A 25711-nucleotide genomic window follows, 5' to 3' on the forward strand; every position below is an offset into this window, starting at 1 on the left:
CTTCCGGGCGACGAGCGACGAATTCTAGATTTGCAGAACCGAGCAATCGCGCGACAAGACCGAGCGATCTGTTGACGCGACGGCCCAATCCGTCGCTGGAAGCCGTCGCTCGTCGCTGTCGCGCACAAAATCGCGCTCATGGGGTTTAGCCTTTATAGTTCCTTTGGCGACGCGACGACAATCGTGTGCAAGTGCTGCATGCTATGATTGTGCAGTATGTCTGCGTGACTAGAAATGACATTCGCTGCAGTTAACTGCGTTTGTGCTATAGTATACATACCGTTCTCCGTCGCATGCATTCCGCAGGCGTCGACTCCAGTTAACTGGGAGGCACGAAGAAATTTGAATGCAGTATTTTGCGTCACCCGAGCACGGTATCGAAAGCTCTGTCGACAAAAACGTCATGCGTTTCGTAAGCGTTAGATCACATATAATGTCACCATTCTCAGAACTTAAGGAGGCCAAATTTAGCTGTCAGGATGACTCCGCTATCGGAGGAGGCAGTGTGGGCAGCAGACGTGGATTGATTGATGTGGTTTAATGTTTCACAGCAACACGTACTGCGGCTATGGGAGATGCCACAGAGTGGAGGGCTGTGGATGAATTTTGACCACCTGGGGATCTTTGACGTGCGGCTAAATATATTAGATGTTTTCTTTTTTTTTTTTAGCTGCACCAATTTTTTAAAAATTGTCAGTTGCCGATAGCACAATTGTTACCCTTGAGCTAAATTACTCTATGAGGCGGCCATTACTTCTACGAGAAATCAAAGCGCTTAAACAAATGCTTAACATAATTGCACTTATTACCCTTTTTATTAATTAATTAATTTAGGGTATATATTTCAGTCTACGAATTGTAGCTATAGTGAGTTTGCAAGGCATATCCACTTCGAACAAATACTGCTTATGACACCGGTTTTGAGGTATACTTGCGGTAAAAATGCACAATAGTTCCACTTACATTTTCAAGAAAATGCTGTTTTATGCATTGAAAGAGGAGAGCAACAGAAACGTCACTGCAATCCGTCGGTCACATTGAAAATTAATGTATTGAAACTGGTGTAGTCTAGAGAATTCGTTCCAAGTGAACACGCCTTGTGAACTCACCGGCTACAATTCGTAAATTAGAATATTTGCCATAAGGCAATTAAATATAAACAAATTACTGTAATTACGGCAATTATTCGATTAAGCATTTCGATTTGTTATAAAAGTAATGGGTGCCTCATCGAGTAATTTATCTCATGGGTTAGGATTGTGCTGTAGGCAACCAGCAATTTTTAAAAATCTGGTGCAGCTAAAAAACGTCACCGACGATTACGATACTCCCTATGCGAAATTTGAGCGCAGCTCTAAACGTGTTTTCATTTCGCGTGTCACTATTTTGTATTATGATTACATAGGTACACAGTTTACATTAGGAAGAAAACGCTGTGAGTTGCCTAGCTGGGACGGACAATCTGTCTCGTGCCGCACGAGACAGATTGTCCGCGCGAGCCAATATATAGCGAAATGGAAACACGTATAGAGCTGCGCTTAAATTTCTCATTAGGGGAGTATCGTAATCTTCGGTGAATTTTTTTCCCTCACGGAACAGCGTTATACGTCTCATTGTATGCTGGAATTTTTTTCCCTCACGGAACAGCGTTATACGTCTCATTGTATGCTGCAATCACTGCTCTCCTGCTCATGCAGCAAGCGCAATGTGATACCGTATCGATGCGGGAGCGGGCGGCGTAGGAGGTCTTGCGTGCGGCTTGGCAGAGCGCCAATGCGGAAAACGAGCGCCACAACAACACGACGCATAAAAAAGTGAGACACGAGTAAGCAGGCGAGCCGCGTTTGGCGGAAAGCGATGGTCTCCTTTCTGGCCTGCTCCAAGTCGGTGACTCCTAGCAACAGTTACGACGTCTCCTCCGCTTTAGCCCAAGTGCGCTCGTTGGATTGATGCAATAGCACTGATAGCGATGGCTTGAGTCAACTCCCGGGCCCATTTGACTTCACCTTTTGCCAGATGTGCCGTCGAGGTGTCTGTGCGGCAGCGCACCGACGATAAAGAACAATGATATTTATTCAAGCACTCAGCCCACATTTCATTTTTTTTTTCTTATACGAATTTGCATCGACCTTCTCTTATAGACCATTTTCGGCCCGAAAGTTCTCTCTCCGGCAATTTTATTGAGTCTGCGGCTTCTTTAAAGGTTTTTGCTAACGTATACTCCATTCTGCCGGAAATACTAGCAGATGTGGCTGAACGAAAGAACGTTAGTCCGGTAGATGATGCTAGAGATCACTTACCGAATGCGGTTAAGAGAGAGAAAGGCAAAGGAAAGACAGGGAAGTTAACCCGAGATTATCTCCGGTTGGCTACCCTGTACTGGGGGAGGGGCAAGGGGATGCAATAAGTGATGCGGTTAAGATACACCTGTACAGTCCATTACGTCATTTTCCGCGAGTGGACCTACTGAGTCGCGGGAAGTTGTGCGTTCGGGATGTGGCGCACCAGCTGTCGCACGCATTTTCATGCAGACTCTCGCTTAGCACGCTGGAAAAATGGAAAGCTTTTCGCAGCTTGCTGCAAACTGCCCGAGATTGAGCAAACGACCTCTCTGATGTTAGGAGTGAAAGGGCAGACTGCGCACGGACACGTGCATTCCCGAGATCGCGCTGCTGATTGGCTGACGCAGACCTCCTCTTCAGCTACAGGATATCGCCTTACTGAGAAACGGAGTATACATTGTAAAATAATTTTCACCCTCAGAAGTGAATGAGGGTGTAAACGGCCCGCAACTCACACCCTCACACCCAAGGGTGTGAGGGTGTGAGTTTGCCCCCTTCATTTGCCCCATTTGCCCCAACCGATTTGCCCCTTCATTTACTTTAAGGGTGGAAATTATATTACAGTGCAGTCTAGACTAGCGTTTTTAAGCCTCTAAGCCTATAAGGATGACCCTGCTATTAGCTAGACCCCAAGACCACTGGTGACTTGATTTCGGCGCTCTTAAATCTTTTTTTTTTGTTTTTCATTGCAGCCCTATCCTTCCGTAACGGGTAGCTTTCCCTGCTTCTGGCAAGCTCATGTACAGCAAACCTCACTTGCCCTAAGAAACGAATAAACGCTACGTATAGAACACTGTTCTGTGCGCATCACGAACGCACGGCCGGATTTTTCTTTCAAGAGGGAAGCGAGCCTTCCTTACTTTTATTGCTTTCTGTTTCACTGACCCCCCCGCGGACCCCGAGCTGTGCGCGAGAGAAAGGACCCGCTCCTTCCGTTCGCTTCTTGGAAGTGACCTAGTGACGACGTTTCCAGGTGTCGGGTGATGTTTCCCGGGCCTGGGGGACGGCAACGGGGATGGAAACCGCGGTTCGAAAAACGCGGGACGGGCAGACTCGCCCAACTTGCTTTTTCGACCTTCTTAGTGTAATTAAAGTTTGTTTTAAATGTTCAACTGCCTTCGGCCCGTTATCCAGCTGGACAGCGGAGGCTTTGATCCCGTTAAGCGGGATGTCCTTGTTCGGCGTTGTGGACGACGAATGCCGCATGCTGAGGCAAGAGCTACGAGGGCCAATCTGGGTCAAAACATTTTTTCTTGCCGTTGTTAGATCACGCCGCGACATCATTTCGAAGGTGAGGGGGCTCGCTAGGAAGCAAGTGGATCTTATGCGGAGTATCGTATCGCGTCTGCAGAGGTCTTCGACGCGAAGGGACTGTATATATATGAGAGAATGAACGGAAGCCGTAGCGTGCTCATGCCAAAGCTTAAGGTGCTGCGCTCAAGCCGGTAACCTTACATACATGTACGAAGGCTGTCCTAGCGAACTTTAGCCAATATTTTAAAATATGCTTGTTCATACGCGGCACGTTTGAGAGAACTGCAGAAACCGTCACGCAAGTTGGCATGTCACGTGCCTTCTTTTTAAAATATTTTACTGGCTTTATTTAGGACGCAGAAAAAAAAATTACATACCGAGAAAGTGGAAGTTATTTAACCGAGGTGACAGATTTCTGTTAATCGCAATCACATGAAGCCAACAGATAATGAGGCCAAGAAATTATCTGTTTTTCTTTAAATGTAGAAATGGTAAGCTCAATGGAAATGAAAGTAGGGGCGAAAAAAAAATCGTCGGCCCTTCCACTCCGTGAAGATGGATGATAAGCGAAGCTTGCCCCTCTGTATACGTAACCGTCCCATTTGCCATCAACATTATGTTTACTTGAACGTGCCCTTGTGATTAAAGAGATGTGCATTGGGTGGATACTGGTGACATCAATGAAGACAAGTTGTCAGTGAAACACGTGTTTATTGGACATCGGAAACTTCACCGGTCAATTTCTTGCGAGTGAGCAGAGTAGCCTTGTGATCGCTACGGTATATTGCAAGGAGTTCGGTCATCTCGATGTCACACATGTCGTCTGCAAATGTCAAGTCTATACGCGTACGTCTTATAGTATAGTGGGTACGTTCACCTGAGTGCGAAGTGAGAAGCGTTCAAACATGAATGTAATCCGCTACCGCCGTTCTGGTTGGAAAACGTCCACGTTAAAGTCTTGTAGTGTCTTTTTTACGGGCGTGTGAACCATTGCATTTTTTGCTTGCTTACGGGGGTATGAGCCACTGTATTTTTGCGAACCGACACGGACGTTTAGGCAGGACGCAGACAAGCTTCGCTTGTAAAACCGACTTACCGCCGGTGGGAGCCGAACACCCATCATCCGCTTAGGTTTTTTACAACGTAGAACGTAACATATATTATTCGCAGGCTAAGCAGCTTGATCATTCCATCATAGATACACTCTGCTCCAACCGTAGGCGCTAATTACTAGAACATGCCACCGATGTAACTCGCGTCGTAAACGACACAGACCATGCTTTATATATGTCACAAACAAAACTGTTGGCAGTGTCGCGTCAAACCTAAGGATTATTAAGTCCGAATACCTCTGCAAAACAGAAATATATTAATACCTCACGTCATTTCTGTCGGGCAACGTGGAAGGAGTTTTTGCAATAGATAAGAAAGCTGCAGCAGCGAAGAAACCTGAATAGGAGAAAAGGTTGCAAAAGCGCATCGTTTCGACACCGCTTCTGGAGGCGCTAAGTGGAACTGAGAAAAAGTAAAGGTGACGTATCACAAGTGGCGCGACGGTTCTCCAGAGTTTTGCTAGCTATCATCTTTGGGATAAATTAGTGAGGTTTATCAGGCACAGAAGGCATAACACAATATAACAAAACACTGGAGGAGGTCCCGAGGTCAGAGACTGTAATGGGACCTCCTATTTCAGCAGCGTAGCTTTTGGGCTTGTTGGTGCATGATTTAAGTAGCAATGAGTGGCGCGCAGAGGACGAGACAGTAAAATTCAGACACACACGAACAGTACGAGCGCTTGTACTGTTCGTGTGTGTCTGAATTTTACTGTCTCGTCCTCTGCGCCCTTTTCATTACTCTTTAACTCCTATTTAACTTTGACCGCCTTCGCGCTTAGTTCACATTATTTAATTTTTTTCGCCCGTCGCCGTAACGAATTTCTTAACCCCTTGGACGACTCACCGGCGCAGTTGACGACGTGCTTCGCACGTACGGGACCTCGGCTTGTCTCGACGCACCACCGGTCGTCCTTGTGGTCCTTTCGGAGGCCCAGCACCGCCGTACCCTGGAAGATGCGCGCTCCATACCGCTTGGCTTCGGAGGCCATGGCCATCGTCAGCGAATACGGGTCGATGTGGCCATCCGCCGGGTTGTACAAGCCGCCAAGTACCTGCGCCATAGGCGGGAACCTTAGTTTAAAAGCGATAGCCTTTCTTTGGTATCTTCCCCCACTTCGCAAATTTGTATGCACGTATGTTGCTGCCTGGCCGCTTATGTGACCACGGACGCGTGCCTCAAAAAACGGAAACATCTTTACGAGTTTATTTTGTGCAAGCAGCGGTTTGAGACGCTCGGCGCGTTATGAGCCCGTCGCATAGCAACAATTTACTTAAAGATAAGTGAGCGCGCGCATATTTTACCTGACGATGAAGATGGAAGTTAGGGGATGCGTTCTTCGCCGAATTTCACTGCGCGTCTCTCATCGGGCCGTGTCGCCATGGCGCGTTTCTACAAGATCGAGCATGCCGTGTCTTGCGATTAAACATGTTTTGATGCTGAATGAAATTTCCACTTTCTCTTCAAGGCCCACCATAGTGCCTGGGGTACACGTTAGTCATTGAAACCTGCAGCGCGTCTCTTGTCGTAATGCGACATTTTGCCTTACTGGCTCACATTTCGTGGATTTAGACACTTCTTTTAATTGCGATAGCAATTATATGGACATTCTAGGCGCATTTTTTTCCGTTGCCGTGATTTTCCGTATAAAGTCCAAGGGCGATAATATCGTCGTCGCGCGCCGTATGCTGTGTGTGCGAGTGAAAGCGGGCGAGGGGAGCCTATGATCACGACTCAATATAGCGCGCGTGAGGGAGGAAGGCGGAGAGCAAACGCGCCGTCATCCTTCGCACGAAAGGCCGTAGGGAGGGAGGGAAGGGGAGAGCGGCGTTGGGCTCCGGCAGCGACTGCGTATTTCGAGACCGGGCGCAAGGGGAATTGACGATCGCGGCTCAATATTCCGCGCGATACGGAGGAAAGTAGGGTGGCAGCGCGAAAGAGACGGGGCGGGGGGGGCGGACGGCTTTCAGTCCGCCAGCAACTGCGTACTTTGCGCTCGCGCGCGCCGTATTTTGAAAGCGATCTGCCGACGGCTCATACCTTTGTGCGGGCTGGTTTTCGCCGCTGTTTGCGTTGAAGCGATAGACAGCACGAAGGTCACTTCGCTCGCTGCCGCTGCCGCGCTTGCTGATGCCAGCATTTTGACAGCGAGTGTCCGCGGTCATAGAGTGTGACGTGTCCATGCTTGTCTGTGAGCGCTGACTCCGTGCTTGTTAATTCAGTTAGTAAGCGAATGTTTCCAAGTTTATACAGCTGATAAAACTACTATCCTTACTTCGTATTACTGTCTAATGATTTGCTATCGCAATCGATGCTTCACCTTTCGAGCGAAACAGACTTATTTTAACAAGGTGCGATGTGGGGGTCAGCCGCAGCAGTTTCACCACTCGACGAACTGCAGCTTTTGTTTGCTTACATAGTGAAAGCGGGATGAGGAAAGGAGTGCTATTAGGGGGGGGGGGGGGGGTGCGCGAGCAAAACTTGTCGTCGCTGCTGAAGTAAACCAATACCGTATTATAAGTGGATACCTTACGCGGGCACTTCCATTCTTTGTTTGCGCCCTTTGTTCTTCTGCGCGTTTGCTTGAGCTGAGCAGGATGCGGCACTCCACGCGACACCACAGTCAATGAAACAGTAAGTTTTGGTTCGGAAATCGCGGCAAAAAGATGCTCGTCCGTTCCAATGCAGCTTTTCCTTCTTTTTTTTTATGAACCATGCTAACCTCGCACATGCTTTGCGGGTCATAGGCTTACAGTCGCAGCGAAGGCCGTTTGGTCACAGAGCGCATCAGAACTGTAGTAAGAGCGGGTACCAAGAGTGTCTCGCCAAATGCCGTTGCGGGGCGTTTCGCTATACATCACCTGTACGATATTCGGCTCCGCATGCACGAACAAACTAAACAGTTTGAACGTCGAGTTAGAAATCAGCCCGTATCGAATTAAAGACGAGTCTCCTGCCAGGCAACGAACATCAATAAAGTTCAGTGGAATCGGGAGCGATCTGTGAAGAGCCCGTTCTCACGCCTGAAAAGACAAATTGAATGATACCCGGCACATATCTTCTTGCTACTTCGAAAACTGGACTGCCTATTTTGTTGTCTCAAGCCATCCATTATGTGTCGAAGTTCCCACAGGCTTAATCCGTGCAAGGCCCATATATGTAACGAAGATGAACCGTGTAGTGCATGCAGAAACACCTGCCTTGTCCAGGTTGATGAAGGGCACGTGTTTCCTGATCTCGTCGACGGTGATAAGCTTCTGTGGCGCCTTGTTCCAGCCCTGGCGCTGCATCTGGTATCGAAATTCGTCCATCCTAGTCGGGTCCGACGCCAGCCGGATGCTTCCCGGACGGTGAAAGCCAAGTTCCTGCAGCCAGCCCAAAAATTGAAATCTGTACAGCGTTCGTCAGGCCCTGAGCGTTAAAGCTGTGATACACCAAAACAGCCCGAAAGTGCAAACAGAAGAGAAATCTTAAGCTACGCTATATACATTTGGTAGACTGCACTTTTAAAACAATCCAATCTCACCAAATTCTGACCGCACGTGCCCCTCGACAATTTATTCGCACAACTTGTCCTCAAGACAGCCTCAAGTTGAGTGTGGGATCCAGCTGCAGCTATTGAATAAATATTTGAGGAGAGGGAGTGGTATTTTGGTGCAGGCGCCTTTTCTCAAGTCTGCTTCTGAGGGCATTTTTTTCTCTCATTTTGTGATCTCTTTATAGCCAACGCCCTGTACTTTCTTAGCAAGGGTTAAGAGCCGGTTCAACACCCGGCAGCCTCGTCACCACGGCGGCTTCAGTTTAAGTGGACTTGCTGATCCCGCATTCTTTTCAGCCTGGTCATATCTTATTTTCACACGTTTCGCTCACGTCCTATGCATATCATTTCGCTGCTGCGACCTCGTCGTCGGATGGTTCGACAACAAGGCCGTTTTTTTCCTATCCTTCTGATTTATTTCGTGGCCTTCGATTACATCGGACAAATTTAGTTTCGCACGCGTGGTGGCCTCGCGCACGTGGCGCTCTTGTTGGTCAGAGGTACTCATTCGAACAACGCAAATACCCGGCGCACACCTTGGGGGCACATGCAAATGGTCGACCTTTGCGTCGGGTGCTCTGAACACGTGGAAGGCATCGCGTGGGACTTCAAACTTGGTTCTGACCTTTACTATCTTGACAAAAGCGGTGCCGGTCTCGTCTCCTGCATGACGCAGAATTTGTTTTCTTCTCCCTCTCACTTTTTAGTTTGGCTGTTTGTTGTATGAACAAGCGCTGCGTAGCTGTCTAGCGATCACTGTTCTGAGATTTCCCAATAGGTTAATGCATTTCAGGTAAGCATGCTTATTCTGCAATCCTGCACGAGGGCATTTACAGCTGCCTCGGTGCATTGGAAACAATCAGTGGATCGGCATGAGTTCAGCCATTCAGTTCGCGACCGAACCCCTGAGAGGATGGTGCACTCGTCCCGTCACCTACTCGTCCAGTGTCGAGCTGAAGTGCGGCGAACAAGTTGATGCTGTCGTAGTGGATCCTCTTCATGTTGATTCCCGGGTTGTAGAGTGCCGCGAGGCCTGCCTGCACAACCAGCGCTGATAAGACATCATCCGTGAAGAGTTCATTCATTCATCCATTCATTCATTCAGAAAGCCATATGCGATACAAACGTATAAAGCAAAACTTAACTTGAGGAAAACGAAATGAATGTACTATCACACCTTGCTCAAAAGTTGTCCGGTAGGGCCGGTAAGTTGCCAAATTAGATATGCCTGTAAGCATCGCAGGCGAGATTTAGCCGTAAACAGTGTGTTGCCTCGACCAATAAATTACAACAAGAGATAAAGAATCAACAGTCTTCTGATATTAAAATAATTTTTCGTGTCAGTTACCGACTCGGGGAACACTTCGTCTTTGTAATTACATACTACATGATGGTAGTGTCGAGACTGGCTTTGTTCTGAAAAAGAAAGTTATTTATTTATATGTATTCGAACACTGTCACCTCTTAACGGGCGTCCTTGCGCAGCAATGCAGAGCTCCCAGCGTTCTTGTCAGCTTGCGAATATTTCCTTGACGTCTTTTTTTCCGGAAGGAGTCGAGCACCCTTCTGCGATTCGAGCTTGATTAAGGCGATGATGCCAAAATAGCAGCCTTTGAGCTGAGTTTTTAATTTTGATAAGAGAGTTAAATAAGCTAGAACCGAATCTCACAAGTAGAGTATAAACCGTGTTGTTTCCGTAGAAAAACTCGCGTGTGTGGAATGGTCTGTGACAGGATGCATTGTCGTCGTGCAGAATACAGCTGCTCGACGCCCTAAACCTTGGCAGTAAAACTAGCTATTCATAGCGTGGCCATTCATGACGAGTTTCTGATACACAATACCAGGAATGCCGAAAAACACGATGAGTGTGCACTTTGTTGAGCTGCGGATGTGCCCCACATCTTTTTTCTTTCGGTCGTGAACACATTGAACTTATTCACTGCGTTGCTTGTTGCTTCGTCTTAGGGTCGTACCCGTATACCCGTTTCTTCCCTAATGATGACCCTCAACGTGAAATACAGGTAATTTGTAAGGATTCTCTTCCGCGTTATTCGCTCTCTTTCTAAAATCAGAAACACGGTTCACAGAACGCCATTTTGACCGGCTCGAAATCGAGCTCGAATCGCAGAAGGACGTTCGACTCGCTCCGGAAAAGAGACTTCCAGTACATGTTCGCAATTTGGTAGGAGTGCTGGAAGCGCTGTGTTTAGAAGGTGATAGTGTTTGAATGCACATAAATAAACAACTTTCTTCAACATAGAGCCAGTCTCGAAACATTTTGATGCCGCCTCGTATAAAAGCCGTATATTTACGCTTTCTACACAGTAACAATGAGAGATCTCCTTTACAATCTGGCTACACTGGGACGTTCCCCCTTTACATATGATCCACATGTTCTAACTCGATAGTGCGCAATAAACTCAAACTTAAGCACACAAATACTGACAAAAAGAAAAGAAAGAAAAGTGAGGCGAAAAAACAAAAAGAAGTATATGCTTTTGGCGCCGGAAGTTGTAACACATGAAGTTCTACTCTAAACCAAATACGATACAGCAGGAGGATATGAATGTTTGAAGAGGAAGCAATCAGCTGGGAGTCCATCCATCTACTAAATCAATCAATCAATCAATCAATCAATCAATCAATCAATCAATCAATCAATCAATCAATCAATCAATCAATCAATCAATCAATCAATCAATCAATCAATCAATCAATCAATCAATCAATGTGGTGGCATACCGCGTGCCATGTTGAGCCTGCCGTCAGCTCGCTTTTCTCGAGCAGCACGACGTTCGGCTTGCCCATCCGGGCCAAGTGGTAGGCGAGGCTGGTGCCCACGGCGCCACCTCCGATCACAGCCACCTCAACGTTAGAAGGCAGCGCCTCGGCGGCGGCTTCCTTTCCCGTATCACACGCTGCCGCTTCCGTGCTGCAAAGTAGTACAACGCAGGACTTTAGCAATATACCATTGTTTATGGCTGGTTGTTGCATTACGTGACGGGACCAGGAAAGTGCCGTGAAAGAAACACGCACAGAGAATTGAGCGAAGCTGTTCGTCGGGGGAGGGGAAGGTTGATTTTTTAAAAGTTAAAGCCATATGAATTCGACTCACCGTGAAGCCAAGAAAACCACAAGGTAAATCACCTGTTTTGTCTATTGAATTGGTGGTGGTGGGTTGTATATAGAAACCGGCGTGTTTAGCCAGCACCCCCTACTTTAGCCTGGCAACCGAGGGAGCACTGGCTGCGCCTGATCGTCTTTTGCAGAGTCACGGCGGTACGTTACCACACGTCCATCAAACCAGTCTCTCTCTCTCTCTTTCTCTCTCTCAGGAACGCAAGAACACGTGAAGCTTCCTTGCGGACTATAATTGACCCTTCCGGAAACACAAAACGTAAAGTCACGCATGCGAAAGTCCTTCCTTCGTAAGTTCTCAAGGAAGAGCGTATTTTTCAACTCTGCATCTCAAGAATGCGTTATGTAGAAGCTTGTACGGCTCCCACCGATGGTGGGTTGTCTTCCGTTCCACATTCATTTCCCTTTCTTTATTTCTTTTATAAAGAATATTTGTTATAAGTTCAACCATTGCCAATAAATGATTTGACAGTTGCAGAAAAAAACAGTCAACTTTTCTTATGCTTTTTCTTGTCTTCATTGCGACAGTCCTGAATACAAGAAAGCATCTTGGGGGGCTTCGAATTAGGCGCTATTTAGAAATCCCAGATGGCCAAAATTATCCTGGAGCCTTCCATTACGAGGTCCCTCACAGGGCAGGTGTAGATGCGTCAAACATGGTGGGTTATCTTTGTATCTGAACGCAGCTGTCGATTCCATATACAGTGTATTTTCCTATCGGCTGCAACCCGCCTTCAGACAATGCATGGTTGCAGCCTTTTATCGGGACACTTCCGCACGCCCTCCAAAAATGGGCGAGATTATTGAGCCCTTCAGTCTGCTGCATACGCAAGTCACAACTTCGTTCAAAGGTGGTCGCACTGCTATGGAAACAAACAGTATGATGCTATCGCGCAATTGCAGGGAGGTGTGAGGAAGAGGAGAGAGAGGGGGGAATGTCGTGCGTGAGCTTTCGTTCGTTCGTTAGTTAGTTCCTTCGCTAGTTCGTTCGGGCTGACACTGCCAGTCACGCTGACACTGACAGGCTTATACACTCACAACTGTCGTCGATAGTTTCAGCGGCATTTTCCTTTGACTGACAGAAATGTTTAAAAGTCGCCTGTGGAAGATAACACAATTCTAGGATTCAGCTGGATAACGCGGAGAGACGGACACTACTTGAACGAGAAGTCGAAATGCATAGTTTTAACAATTAACAAAATTAAACCAATTAATTTTAAGCTAATTACTTTACGGCTTATATTACCATTTACGAAATGTAGCCGATGGGTTCGCGAGATTTATTCACTTGGAACGAATTCTCACGATGACACCAGTTTAGATATATTCTTTCCCGAAATGTGCGGTGAAATATAGGCTTTCCAATTATTTTTGAACTTAATGCGTAAAACGTCCCTTTTTAAGAAAAGGAAGTGAAACAAAAGTGCACTTTTAGCGTAAGTAATGTCTGTCTCTGCGAGAAATCCAGTTCAAGGAACTATGCCATCTGCCACAGGCAACTAAAAAAAATTGTCAGTAAAAAAAATTTCCGCCAAGTAGAAACTTGGACAGTCTTGAGAAATCTTTAACGCATGGGAACATGCACGCCTCTGCACAAAGTTGACCGATAAAACAGTAGTGGCTAACACATGGCTATCTGCCATCGAAAACAACTTTACGGTACGCCCCAAATGCATGATGCAGCATAACGCCTTTATCTAATATCATGGCACGCGCAGCAGGTGTGCGCCTTTCGGCGATATACATGCAAGAAAAAAAAGTCATAAGCAGTTTCTTACAGTTTCGCGTGAAATTTCTCACGCGAAGCTTTGCAGCTGTTCTTGCACCGAAGGAACAAGGAAGAAAAATTGACGGTTAACTGTTGTAAGACCCCACGTTTTCAGGTACACTTGCTTGGTTTACGCGCAAGGCCAAAATAAATGCCGACGTCACCAACACATCTAATGCCGTTGGACTGCTTTGCAGCGAACTGGTGACAAAAGTGCTTAAACTGTGGAAAGCAGAATTATACACGGTGTTCCAGCTATCACGCATCAAGTAGAAAAAGAAAACCAAAGCCGAGCCTTCCAAACGAATGAAGCCGGACGTATGTTGGTAGCAGCAAATCGAAGCGCCCAGTTTCTTTTTTGTATTGTTCATAATTAATTAGTTTGTGATTATTAATAAGTTAGAATGCTAATTATAATGCTTACAGCAGATATGCCAACATTCAGTTTCATAACTCATTCGAAAACGCCAATTGTTTGCGGTGCGCCATCTCTCGCGTGATTCTGTTTTTCTGTGACATCTACAATATATTACTTCTAGAAGAAGAACATTGCACGGCACTCAGACACTTGCATATGTCACGGGAGCGTTTCCGAGTTAATCGTTTCCCTCTTGCGTAAGCTTTGCTACTAGATACAATATCAATTACATTTTTTAAAAAGTTATTGAAGCCATACAGAGCAGCATGCATGTAAGCATGCATGTAAGCATGCACAGGAACTTCATTTTTGGAGTACTGCTTCGCGGGTGTTCGCTTTGCGAATACATATTATCGTCATTATTTGGCCCTTGTCGTGTCTTCAAATGCTGTGACTAAGCCCCTGTCACGTCCGTAAGTGTTTCAACCCGTTTTCGTTTGTGTTGTGCCTTGCTTAGTGCGTCGCAGGGGTTCAGGAACGCGTCTGACATCTTAGTTTGCCTTTAGACCTCCAACTCGTGGACATTTCTATGTCCGAATAAAAATGGAATTAAATTTGAGCAGTTGTTGCAAAAACACGTGGTATGAGACCGAGGGTGCCTGTTGACAGCGCCAAAAACATTCTAGCGTCGTGAAGTGGCACGGGTCACTGCATATTCGTGGAGTATCATCATCTTCGTCATTATCATCATCATTATCGTAATATTTTTATGTCCACTGCAGGACGAAGGCGATCTTAAATTACCCTTCCCTAATTTTTTTATTGAAATGAAGGTAATAGAGATGTAGTCACCCTATAATGACGAAGGCTACTGCTTTTCGCATAGCATCAATCACCCCTGTCTTGAGATAGCAGATTCCAAGTAGTGTCTGCAAATTTCCTAACCTCGTCACCTCACATTCTCTGCTGTCCACGACTGCGCTTCCCTTCCCTTGGCACCCCTTCTGTAACTCTAACAGACCACTAATTATCCGCCGTACTCATTACATGGCCTGCACGACTCCATTTCCCCACTCAACTAGACTATCGGCTATCCCCGCTTGCTGTCTAATCTACACCCCCTCTTCCTGTATCTTAACGTTACGCTTCCATACCTGGCCCTTGCGCCATTAAACATCAAACATCAGTCAACGTTACGCTTAACATTTTTCGTTGCATCTCTCGTGCAATGTAGCGTTGATTTATTCCCGAATACCGAAGTCAGCCGCGGAGAGAACGCTATCTGCAAGTGCAACCAAACACACACGTTGAGTGCCCGCGGACATTAGACGATGGCGCGTTATCTTCGGATAACGTGTCTTTGTGATAACGCTATGGGCCGTTGAGGCCGAGTGCGCGCAGAGATAGGAAAATATCTTGAGGATTTTTTTCGTGTTTGTTTGCCTAACAGCGAAGGGCGCCAGCGCACAGGCAGAGGTGTAGCAAGTGGCTGCGATTGTGGTGACAAACGGCCCCACAATAACTGTCGCAGGGGCTAAAAGGCTACGGCGTTCGTAAAGACGACCTTGCTTGCTTTGGTGATTGGCCGTTAGCGCAATTTCTGAACTACAACAAGAACGTCGTCGATTAGGAGCGTTGGGGATAAGACCACCTTATATTTTTTTTTTCTGTCATTCTCCGAGTGACTTCAGCGAGTGATTCGCTGTGTGGGATCATGTGATTCTCATTTTGTGATACAGCGCACTATATAATTGGCTTGTCAGTGTGCAGTGACTGTGGTGTCACAACGCATTTTTCACCACGTTTCCTACAAAGCGTCTACGCTACCTGCCACGCACAGAACATACGCGCGCATTGCGAGCGGCAGCGCGCTGCGTGTTCTCCGATCAAGGAACAGTAGCGCACTATTGACAGGTGTCGACATACTGAGGATGCTGGAATGAATGTTGTGTAACCTTTCTGCTCTGCTGTCAAATGAAAGGAGTCTAAAGTAAGGAACTGTGTTGACATCGGTGCTTGGGTCTAATGAATGTATCCCAAGTCATTGCACTTGCCACCCAGCTGTACTGTTGTCAAACGTAAAAACGTAATTAACTGTGCTGACTTTTTTTTTTTTGTTTTGCTGTATACGAACGGCGTACGATCACTCTTTAAAACATGTGTGTATTCACATTTCCGCAACCGCTTTGAGGTCTAGAGCTCCGCTTGCTGTATACTGCTCGACGGGAGGCCCCAAGAAACTGCCCATTTTTTAACGAGCGATAACTATCGCGCTGATGACGACAGTTAGTAGGCTGATACCATCTACTCCTCATGACAGTTCTACGATCGGAAACATGGGGAGCACATGCAGCTGACAGCGTCGCGCATCGGGTGCAATGATTGTCACAACGACGAATATACAACGCCCGCAAAGAGATAGCGGGATGATGCAATCTCTAGCTGGGCGGCAATTGAACCGTCCAGAGAATTTTTTCGTCTGCTCGAGCCATGGCTGGCGCAGACGAGTGGGTCACTCAATGTTAACAGCACCAAACGCTGCCCAGAGGGGGCCCTCTTTTAGCTCGGGAAAGTGTGCGCGCCGTGTAATGAACAACGTACTTGCGCAGCTCGCTAAACGCGAGCAAATTGCAGGTCTGAGAGAGAATCCCCACCTCAGATGCCGTGTGCCGAAGCGGTCGGCGCGTCTCACGCAATGCCAGAGCCGGCTTGCACGTTGTCGCACCTCGGCTGGTACGCTTCTCAAGGTCACCATTCTTTCCCGTCGCCGCTGTGCCAACACGTGAAAGACGATCAGACTCTCTCCTTGCACGTTTACGCAACCTCAATAGAGCATCTCGCATCGACGATGCTGGAAGGCTAGAGACGAAACAAGCGATCAACTGTCACGAAACCGAACTCATAGTGCTTTTGTAGGCGCTCGGACCGTGCGAACTGAGGACAGCTGGCTGTGCGCACATTTGATGCAGACCCTTTCTTGGCCATTTCTCGCTCTTGAAGAGCCGTTATCAGGAATACACATGGGGGTAGGGGACTCCGGGCACGTGCTGGTCATACTCACCGGACCTCCCCCCCTCCCCTTTCCGACTCCTGCGACTCTCTCAACTGGCTGCGGGCTGCCACGGTCCGGATGAGAACCAGAAGTCCCTGCCGTTTTTTGTTGTCTGGTGAAACGGCGTTTTCCTTCTCTTCCGCCACACTCCTCCTTGTCCGAGTTCCTCTCCCGCGGTCGGCGGAGAAGAGAGGCGGACCAGATAGAGAAGAGGGAGGCCACCGCGGGAGCGGAGACCGATTCTCCGCACTGGGCGATTTGAAGGGCAGGCAGCCTTGCGCGCTACACGTGCCCCGTAGCGGGAGCGCCCTTACTATACAGTCCCGAAGATCGATAGATTCTCGTTTCCTGCTTTCCCCACCCCCACGTACAGGAATATGTACACACGACGGGAGAGGGAGTCTGCTCTCCGGGGGTTTCGGGCCGTGCGCACATCGAGCACCTATTTAGGCGGCATCCTCCCTCCACGGGCAAATTCCTTCGTCGCACTGTTGGTGTCGGAGCGCAACAAGTGGTACCTCTGCTGCCCCGACTTCCAGATACCGCCATGGTGAGCCTGAAATTTCGTCTTCGTTTCTTTGCGAAGACGCGCGAGTTCTTTCCTTATCTAAGTATTGTTGTTATTTTCTTTATTCGGTGGCAAGGCTCTACGTGTAGTAACTCCGGTGTTCCCTTCAACCTCCTCTGACACCCCCAAATTTCGACGCCTCCAAAGAGTGTTTCCGTTCGTTCTGCTGTTTGGAGACCTGAGGGCGGTCAAAGCAATCACTTGAGGGGACGTTCGGTTTGAATAATTTGCCCGTGATTACGGCAAAAGCTTGATTGCTGTCCTTGTGTTAGCTGCCAAGAAGGCCACAGTGGCAACTTTTTGTGGTTCATGGTCCAAACAGGAAGCGCCCAAAATAATAACGTTTTCCTTCTAATTCCTTTCCTAATTCGCACAGTCAAACCCAACCTTTGCGAGGGCAACGACTCAAAAGTTGTGAAGAGGTAGTGCGCTAAAACACGTGCACTCTACTCGAAACTCGTTGTCAGGCAGAATGTTGCCAAAGCCCTTTCACATATCTTCTTGATCTTGTGCCGCATTTGTAGTAGCGCATTCTACTTTAAACCTACCGAGCGAATGTACAGCGCCGAAACTTTTATTATGCGTTAGCGAATAAACTACGAACAACAAAACGGTTCGCACAGGATGCGGCCGGCGTTGTTCGACATGCCTCCGGGAACTGTTTACTTTCCGCGTCCCTGCGTCCCGCACGGCGTTACTACTGCCGCTGCCTTTCCACGCGGATAGTGGCTGCTTCCTGCCATGCCCACCTGGGTGCGCCAGTGTCGCCCAAACACTTCGCAAGAGAGCTGTAGAACGTCTCAAAATAGTCTGGCACTGATGTGGACGCTACGAGGAGCGCACCGGGCACTGTGATCGAAGCTGAACTTTGCAGTTGTACCTTGCAAGGAGTTGTACTTTACCCTATCGATGTGGTTCCCATTCTTCCGTGCGGCGGCGCCGCAGTCGCTGGCCACACCACGGCCCTTATGATGCAGCAGCCGCACAACTGTGGTCCCCATAGGCCAACTACCTGCTGGCAGGGAGTAACGGAGTTGACGGATAACTCATAGCGATATTTTTATGAGACAGAAACGAATATTCCAATCGAAAAAAAAAAGAAACTTCTTGCCCAGCCTTGGCCAGATGGTTAGCGCCCGACCAATAACTGGTAGGGCAAAACTTGCCAACGTAGCTTGGGGGTCGGTATCTACTTCACGACGGATGGCCCGACATAAATTCATGAGTGACTTCGATATGACAAAAACAACAACAACAACAACAACAACAACGTGCTTTTGAGTAGACCTCGACACTTCGTTTTGATAGGTATTGAGTCGCCCTAACATTGCTGTGTACATCTCATCGTATATTTATTTACTTACTCATTTTTCGCGTGATGCATTTGTCGCTGCCTGCATGTATCTCCTCTTGCCGCAAAATCGCATGTAGAGCTCTGCACTCCGGCTGACGCTACATGAGAAGAACAATTACTTCTTAGAGGCAAACGTATGTATGTTTAGTTCTCGAAAGTGCAGAAAGTACACCGTGTGTCTCACGTAACTTGGACTAGAACTTAAAAATCTGCAAGTGCCACGTAGATGGACAGAAGGAGCTAATATTGGTTGTTGTCAGTTATCAGTTAGTAGTCATTGATCAACTGCTGAAGTATTACAGTCAGAGCTAATGTATCAAAGAGAAAATTGTAGACCATCCTAAAAAATTCCCGATCCAGCTTGCTGTTGCTCAATACATGCTACATAAGCGTTTCTTCCAAGCTTGAGAAAGCACGCCAAGTACGAAAAGGTTACGTGGGACACCCAGTATGCATACCCTGTTTCGTGAACCACGACAGCTCCCGGTGGTGCGGTGTGACGAAGCGAAGTTTTCGACGTTGGCTTAAAACGATTACGCAAGGCGTCGACTAAACTTGAGCTGCGTAGCTGGTATAGCCTTGTGGTTATAATTTGGGCATTCGAGAAATCCTAATTATCTCGCACTAAAACAAAACTGTCGACCAATTACTGTGTGCCGCTGTGACCGCACTACGTCAGCCGTATGTCGCGACACGACGTTATTCTAAATTTGGCATTCCGGCCAGCGTGTTAGCAAATAGGGGAATGGTCTTGCTGCGTTCTTGGACCGAGGTCCCTGACCGATTCTGCGCCAGCGTAGCTGGCCAACAAACATGGCCCGCCTGTTGCCCACCTATGGCTCGCTGGAAAAATAAGAATGGATGGAAAAAAATAAGCCAACAGTTCCCTAAGCATTGCCAGTCGTCGGCCGTGCCGCTTATAACTCCAACTACAGTAAGGTCTCCTTCGCGCTCTTTCGTACGCGCTCATGACCCTCGGCCCCTGACGGAGATTGAGCTACCTGTATAAACGACACCGAGAAAACGCAGCTGCTGTCCTGACGACGACGAGACACGTTGTGAGGCTTCCCTCGTTCTTAACTACTGATAACTTTAAGTCTCAATTTTCTTATGAACAGCTTGTCTTGTTCGGATTACTGCAATGCCATGCTAATTTAGAGCCCAGCGCTCGAAAGTAAAGCCTCGCCAACATTTCCTAAAATCGGTGACAACACAAACATTGAGCACAAGCTCCGCATATAAAACCACACTGGAACCGCCCCCTCATACTGAAAGAAGTTCGTCTCTGTCGTGACGGGATGCAAATGAGCGAAGGTTATTGACTGGCTAATCTGTACATATTATCTTTGAGCTGGACAGCGGTTTACTTATCAGTGACTACAGCACGTTCAGAAAGAATAGAATTTGATAATTCCACATACTGAGCTATATGAACCGCATTTTTTTTTTTTTTTTAGTACGATTCGCTTGTTTGAAAGTGGTCGGCAAAGACGCGCAAGTTTACGTATTGGCAGGGCGTCTCGCGCGCAGACAAGATACTTTTGTATGCCTAACTAAACTTAATGCAAACACAAAACGAACGAATTCTTAAAACATGATGTCTCAGTCAGAATGCTAAATGCAGTTTGAGGCGTCTTGTTAACCTCCTGAGAAACTTGCAAAGCATGCGCACGTTTGGCTTTGCACAGAATAATAACAATAATAAAGGAAACTGAGTGCCCTTCCACTGTGTGAAGAAGCATGACTAGCGAAGCTGTGTATGTGGGCCCCTTAATGGCGAACTGCACCTCCGCCGCGGGTCGGCCTGGCATTTCAATATCTTCAGGATCGGCCCACATATGGGTACTTAACGCCTGCTTCACCTCCGCCAAGGGTCGGCCCAGTATTACACTATTTTCGGGATCGGTCCACGTATGGGGAATGCTTAACGTCTGCTTCACCTCCGCCAAGGGTCGGCCCGGCATTTCAATATCTTCGGCATCGGCCCACATATGAGTACTTAACGCCTGCTTCACCTCCGCCAAGGGTCTGCCCGGTATTGCACTGTCTTCGAGATCGGCTCACGTATGGGGAGCGCTTAGCGCCTGCGTCACGTACCTCCGCCGTGGGTCAGCCCGGCGTCGCACTATCTTCGGGATTTTTTTTTCTACACGCGGAAACTATACTGTAGAAGGCAGCCCTCAACAGCTTCGGTGTAAAAAAGCCATATTTTGTAAGTTTCCATTATGGTGGTATTGATAGCTTAAACATTTTTCGTCTAGAAAAGCGCGTTACTTCCGATAAGACAAGCACTCATTGCGGTGCGCCTACAGCCGCACAAATTTGCTGCTCGCAGTCTATCATGTCGGAGCCTGCAGTTCAAATCAGTGTTTCTGTTCTTACGGGAAACTGCTTATCTTGTACCCCTTGTTGCTTGCAACGTGCATATCTGATACCCCCAGAAAACGTGCACAGCAAGTGAAACTCTCTCGTCGACGCCTCCCGAGTTATCGCGCTTGTTATTCATTTGTAGTGATTACTCAACCCCACCCATCCTTGTAGTTAGCTGATGTAAATTCTCCTGCACTGCATGGACTTGATGTTCGACAACTGCGACCACTACTGAAAAATTCAAGGCGCAAAAAAAAAAAAAAAAAGGAAATCAGCTTCGCCCTAATAGCACAAGTCAGCCAAATTAACGGAACTCACTCAGACTCACTCGCAAAATTTATCCTTTACTTAGGGCTCGCTCGGAAAGACTCAACAAACCTCTACGGACTCATTGGGACTCCGCAGACTCATGAGAATTCTTTCTTATGTGGGAACAATGGGACTCCGACCCACCATAATTCCACTCAGGCGGGCACACTCAGACTCATGGGTTGGTATGAGCCTGAGTGACTTTACCCATGAGTGAGTTTGTCGGCCTTTACCTAATATAGCCAAGCAGTATGGCTGTGTGTAACTCAAAAAGCGCGTAGCTGTGATTAGTTCCATTTCGTACTGCAAGAGTGTTCAAAATAGTGGGCTCAACCGACTTCACTTGTAGCACGCAAGCATTAGGCGCACAGTTTGTAGTGACGGGGTCGTCTGTACAAAGATAGTGCGACTCGGACTCATAATTCACGCAGGCGAGCCTTCTGGCTTCAGACATCATTAATCTGGCGCGTCCACTCATGTGTCGCTGCAAAGTTGTGTTCATTAAATGTATTACGACAGAGTCGACGACAGCAAATGATTCCCCAGCGCGTACTGCAGAGAAGCATCATTTGCTCGACGAACGCTTGGAGCAGCCAGCTCAATAACGTCCAGTCATTCAATTAGAATCACTCCTCTTCAGGTATAGCCTATGAATTTATCGTATCGATTTAAACAAAGCAATTTTGAATTTGGCCTATCTCATGCCGGGCACATCTCTTTAAACCAACGTGCGCAACATTTTACGTGCGTGCGGCGAGGTTGATTATATTGACGACCAACCGGCTAATCGGTGGGAAATATTCTGCAACTCGAAGGCGGCCTTACAATGTCTTCTGTCAACTCTTAGACGCGGGTCCTGTGAATAACTCATGTCGGAGATACGAGAAACACACCATCATATGATCGCGAAAGGACACGACGTCGTGTTTCAGTGGCTGCCGCGCCACTGCGGTAACTGCGGCAGCGGCCTCGCTGACGAAGCTGCTAGGGAAGCACACGAAGGAGCAGCCCTTGTTTCTGTACCTTTATGGCGGACTGACGCAGCCCAACACTTAAGCAAGCTAGCGCACATTAGAAAAGTGGCGCACACTTGAATTCACCCAACATCGTTTGCATTCCCTCGACCCATGTATGCAACTGCGGCTGTTACCTGGGCTTTCGCAAAATGAGGAAACACTACTATGCCGCTTACACTTGGGCGTCGCATTCACCAATGCATATACGTGTTTGGTTGAAATGGCTGATAGCGCCGAGTGGTGCCTGCGGTGCCTGCGGTGTCGAGGAGACTATAGAACATCTACTGTGCTACTGCCCACCTTCTGAAAACGAAAGACATGACCTCTGAACCGCTCTAAATCAGTTAGATAGAAAACCGTTTACTTTGAACAAGATGTTTGGACCATGGTCTCGCATACCGCAGCTACAAAAGGCCACAAAAGCACTGCTGCGATATTTGAAAGCTACCGGATTGAGTCACCGTCTGTGATCCGTACTGAGTGAACGATCGGTATCCCCAGTGGACTTTCTGCTCTTCTTTTAATCTTTCCCTCCTCTTTTCCCTTTCCCCATTGTAGGGTAGCCAACCGGGCTCAGTACTGGTTAACCTCCCTGCCTTTCATTTATCATTTGCTCTCTCTCTCTCTGGTTTCATGATTTCCATTGTCATGGGACACCGGGTAACTGAATGAAATTGCTTATCATTTACAAGCTCCTCAGTCCACTGGACGTCTGGTTGCAAACGGCATTGCGTGCATGTGTCAAATAACGTAAATAAGCCCTTTTTGCCACACTGGCCTCCCCGCAAATTTCATTCTTCTTTATTATAAATGTGAAAATATTGGGTATTCGAGTCGATATTCGTAGGTTGTCTTTAACGAGTATTCGTGTTTGATTAAAATCGAAAGGTTTCAATATTGAAACAGCCCTAGTTTTAATGCTTCTGGATAGAAGGCATTGCTATAATTTGCGTTTACGTTCAAATAAATGAAATGAAAAGAAAGTTACGAAATGTGCATGTGCACATATAACATATGACATACAAAAGGCTTCAGATAAGGGGATTCACGAGCCAGCGACAGCACGAAGCAAACTTTCTGTCGCAAATAAAACTGGTTTCTATCCTTTTATCGTGAGTGAGCATAGTTGAATTGCTGCACCGAGCTTTGCTCGAAACGGAGCCATTATCAGTGACCGACCGGTCAAACTCGTACATGCGGTCGTTGTGGCCTCAAGCATACCTGTAAAGCAAATGCTAAGGACAGGAGCAAGGTATCGCGAGTTGCTGGTACAAACAAGTACACGTCCTGAGTGCACACAGTCTAGGTTTATTGCGCAATCAGACGTGTCTGGCACGTGCCGGACTGGGCAAACAAACGAATTCATTGCGAGCAAATAAACGCCACGCTCAATCTCAACGACATCCGGCTCCCGATAAAAGCAGATAAGCTGTTATCTGCGTCGCGTGCTTTTCCGCCGTAGACTTTTTTGGTCTCTCACGAGCATTGCGAATGTAAAGAAAGCGGCGTTGCAATGTTGCACGACAGTGAAGGGCGACTGCACTGAACCGCCCTCATGCAACTGGAGGTTTCAGCGTAGCGCATCAAAGCGCGGTCGAACGAACGCAACGGGCGCCAGCGTCATGGTATTATAAACATTTGAGCATACACATGCCGCTAGATTTCATGACATTTGGGTTTGTTTAGCGACAATTTTCTTTATGTTTAGCAACTATAACGACTGTTTTGGCGACATGATCCGGCAATTTGGCCACATTTTAGTTACTTTGAAGTTCAGCAAGTTTCTTCGGGAAACAATTTCAACAACGCACCTTAATAATAAATAACCAGAATTAGATGGTCGAAATTGCCTTTACGGCTCGTGGGCTCCCTTAGCACAATGGCTCAACAGCGGCCTCTATGTACTCACGGAAGTCGTACGTTGTCGTACGCTGTCGTTCATTATTTTCACTTGTCCATACATTTGTCTCCATACATTTCATTTTATACATTTGTCCCGCATGTATCACCAGACTTCAGATTTTCTATTTGGAGTTTTCGGTGAGAGCTGCAGTATAGCTTTCGTGCACGTGATCGCGTGGTGGCCAGGACACCGAAAGTGAAATATGCTCAGGAATTCAGAAACAGGCGCTCAGTGACCCACATTTATGTAACTCGCTCCTCTGCGAGACGACGAAGGAAGGGACAAAACTTGCACAGTGTAACTATTGTCGATGCGAGCTTGCGTTCAAATACTCCGATTTCCGACAACGCGTGCGAAGCAAACGCCAAGAAGATGCCGCAGAACCTGGCACGTCGAAGCAGCCGCTGATCACGTTTCCTAAAGCCAACACCACTTCGCCGAGTGTAGCTGATGGCAGAGTGGACCCTGTTTACAGCCGAACACTGCGGCATTGCGACGGCTGGTCATCAATTGCATGTGATAAATAGCGACCCTTCTGCGACAGTAAATAACTCTTAACACGCTCATGTTTTTTACCCGAATTATGTTACACTCTCAGTAGTCTAAACTGCGGTTAGTGGAGCCGAGAGGAACGGGTTCGTACATTGCCCACGCCAAACGCATCTTTTTCTTATCAAATTCTTTATAAAACCCATTGGGATGTGCATTTCCGTAGTTGGTGCTGCAATTTCATTAAAGTTCGATTGGTGAAACTTCGCAAGCTTATGAATAAATTAAGTTACCAAAACTTAAATTTTATGATGCGATTTTGAACGAAGGAGGCGAATAATAAAAGACAGATCAACCGTATGTTTCTTCGCTTCAAGTAAATATTTGTAATTTGATTTAGAAGCCCGTGCGTATGTTGGAGCGGTTGGGCTCATTCACGTGAGACCGAATGCACCAGTTTCAAACCATTTGTTTGAAAGCGTTTCTCACGGCTTTCCGACGAACATATGCTGCGCACAGCTTTCAAGTGGGTCAAAGGTTGAGAAAGCAGTGTTTGACCTGTATAAAGGCCACGGAATGGTCATCGATGTCTTAACATGACGAAGGGCATGGCCGCAATACTTTATCCTCCTTTCGCAAGAGCCGAACACTTGAAAATTTGCAGGCATAACCTGATCGAGTGCGTTTTCGTGCTTGGAAAATCAGGTTACTCATTCGTTCCTGAACCGTGCCGAATTTGTCGCCTTACAATCGTAAGGTTAGTGCACAATTGCAGCTGTCATCATCGGTTGTCTTGCAAATACGCAACTTAAAAGCCCTCTGCACCCTTCTGATAAACTGATGGTTTATTCGTCGTGTTCACGAACATTAGATGAACATGAGTCGTTTCACTTGATGACCTACGTCACATTAGCCTATGGTATAGTGTTCAAACTGACGTATGCATTATTAAAAATTCGCTGGACAGTCTTAGTGACAATTTCAGCGATATTGCACCAAGATTTAGCGGTAGTTTAGCGACTTCGTCGCCGTTTAGCGGCACACCCGAAAAGAAGTTGGCAAGAATGTCCACGAGCGACTTGTATATCTCACGGGCCACACAGGTACACCAGAAAACTCGAACAAGGGTATGAAGAAAG

The 25711-nt window shown here is 47.2% G+C and overlaps 2 protein-coding genes across 4 annotated transcripts in view; one reads left to right on the forward strand and one right to left on the reverse strand.

Annotated features, from left to right (window-relative positions):
* Positions 1-16566, reverse strand: part of LOC126542063 (dimethylglycine dehydrogenase, mitochondrial-like) — a 38127-nt gene extending 21561 nt beyond the window's left edge. The window contains exons 1-5 of one of the 3 annotated variants that reach the window (XM_050189049.3): positions 16166-16566; positions 10990-11179; positions 9186-9284; positions 7910-8074; positions 5556-5763 (exon numbers count right to left, since the gene is read on the reverse strand). In XM_050189049.3, the coding sequence (XP_050045006.1) occupies positions 5556-5763; positions 7910-8074; positions 9186-9284; positions 10990-11179; positions 16166-16266 (763 nt within the window). In that variant the 5' untranslated portion in view covers positions 16267-16566. Of the gene's footprint in view, positions 1-5555; positions 5764-7909; positions 8075-9181; positions 9285-10989; positions 11180-16165 lie in introns of those variants that run through there. The other 2 variants (XM_055076944.2, XM_050189050.3) reach the window with 2 other exon arrangements.
* A 352-nt stretch (positions 16567-16918) lies between these two features.
* LOC126542074 (betaine--homocysteine S-methyltransferase 1-like) overlaps positions 16919-25711 on the forward strand; it is a 34009-nt gene continuing 25216 nt past the window's right edge. Inside the window, exon 1 of the mRNA XM_050189071.3 lies at positions 16919-17113. Coding sequence (XP_050045028.1) covers positions 17111-17113 — 3 coding nt within the window. The 5' untranslated portion in view covers positions 16919-17110. The remainder of the gene's footprint in view (positions 17114-25711) is intronic.

The sequence above is a fragment of the Dermacentor andersoni genome, chromosome 2 (assembly GCF_023375885.2).
Source record: "Dermacentor andersoni chromosome 2, qqDerAnde1_hic_scaffold, whole genome shotgun sequence".
Lineage (NCBI taxonomy): Eukaryota > Metazoa > Arthropoda > Arachnida > Ixodida > Ixodidae > Dermacentor > Dermacentor andersoni.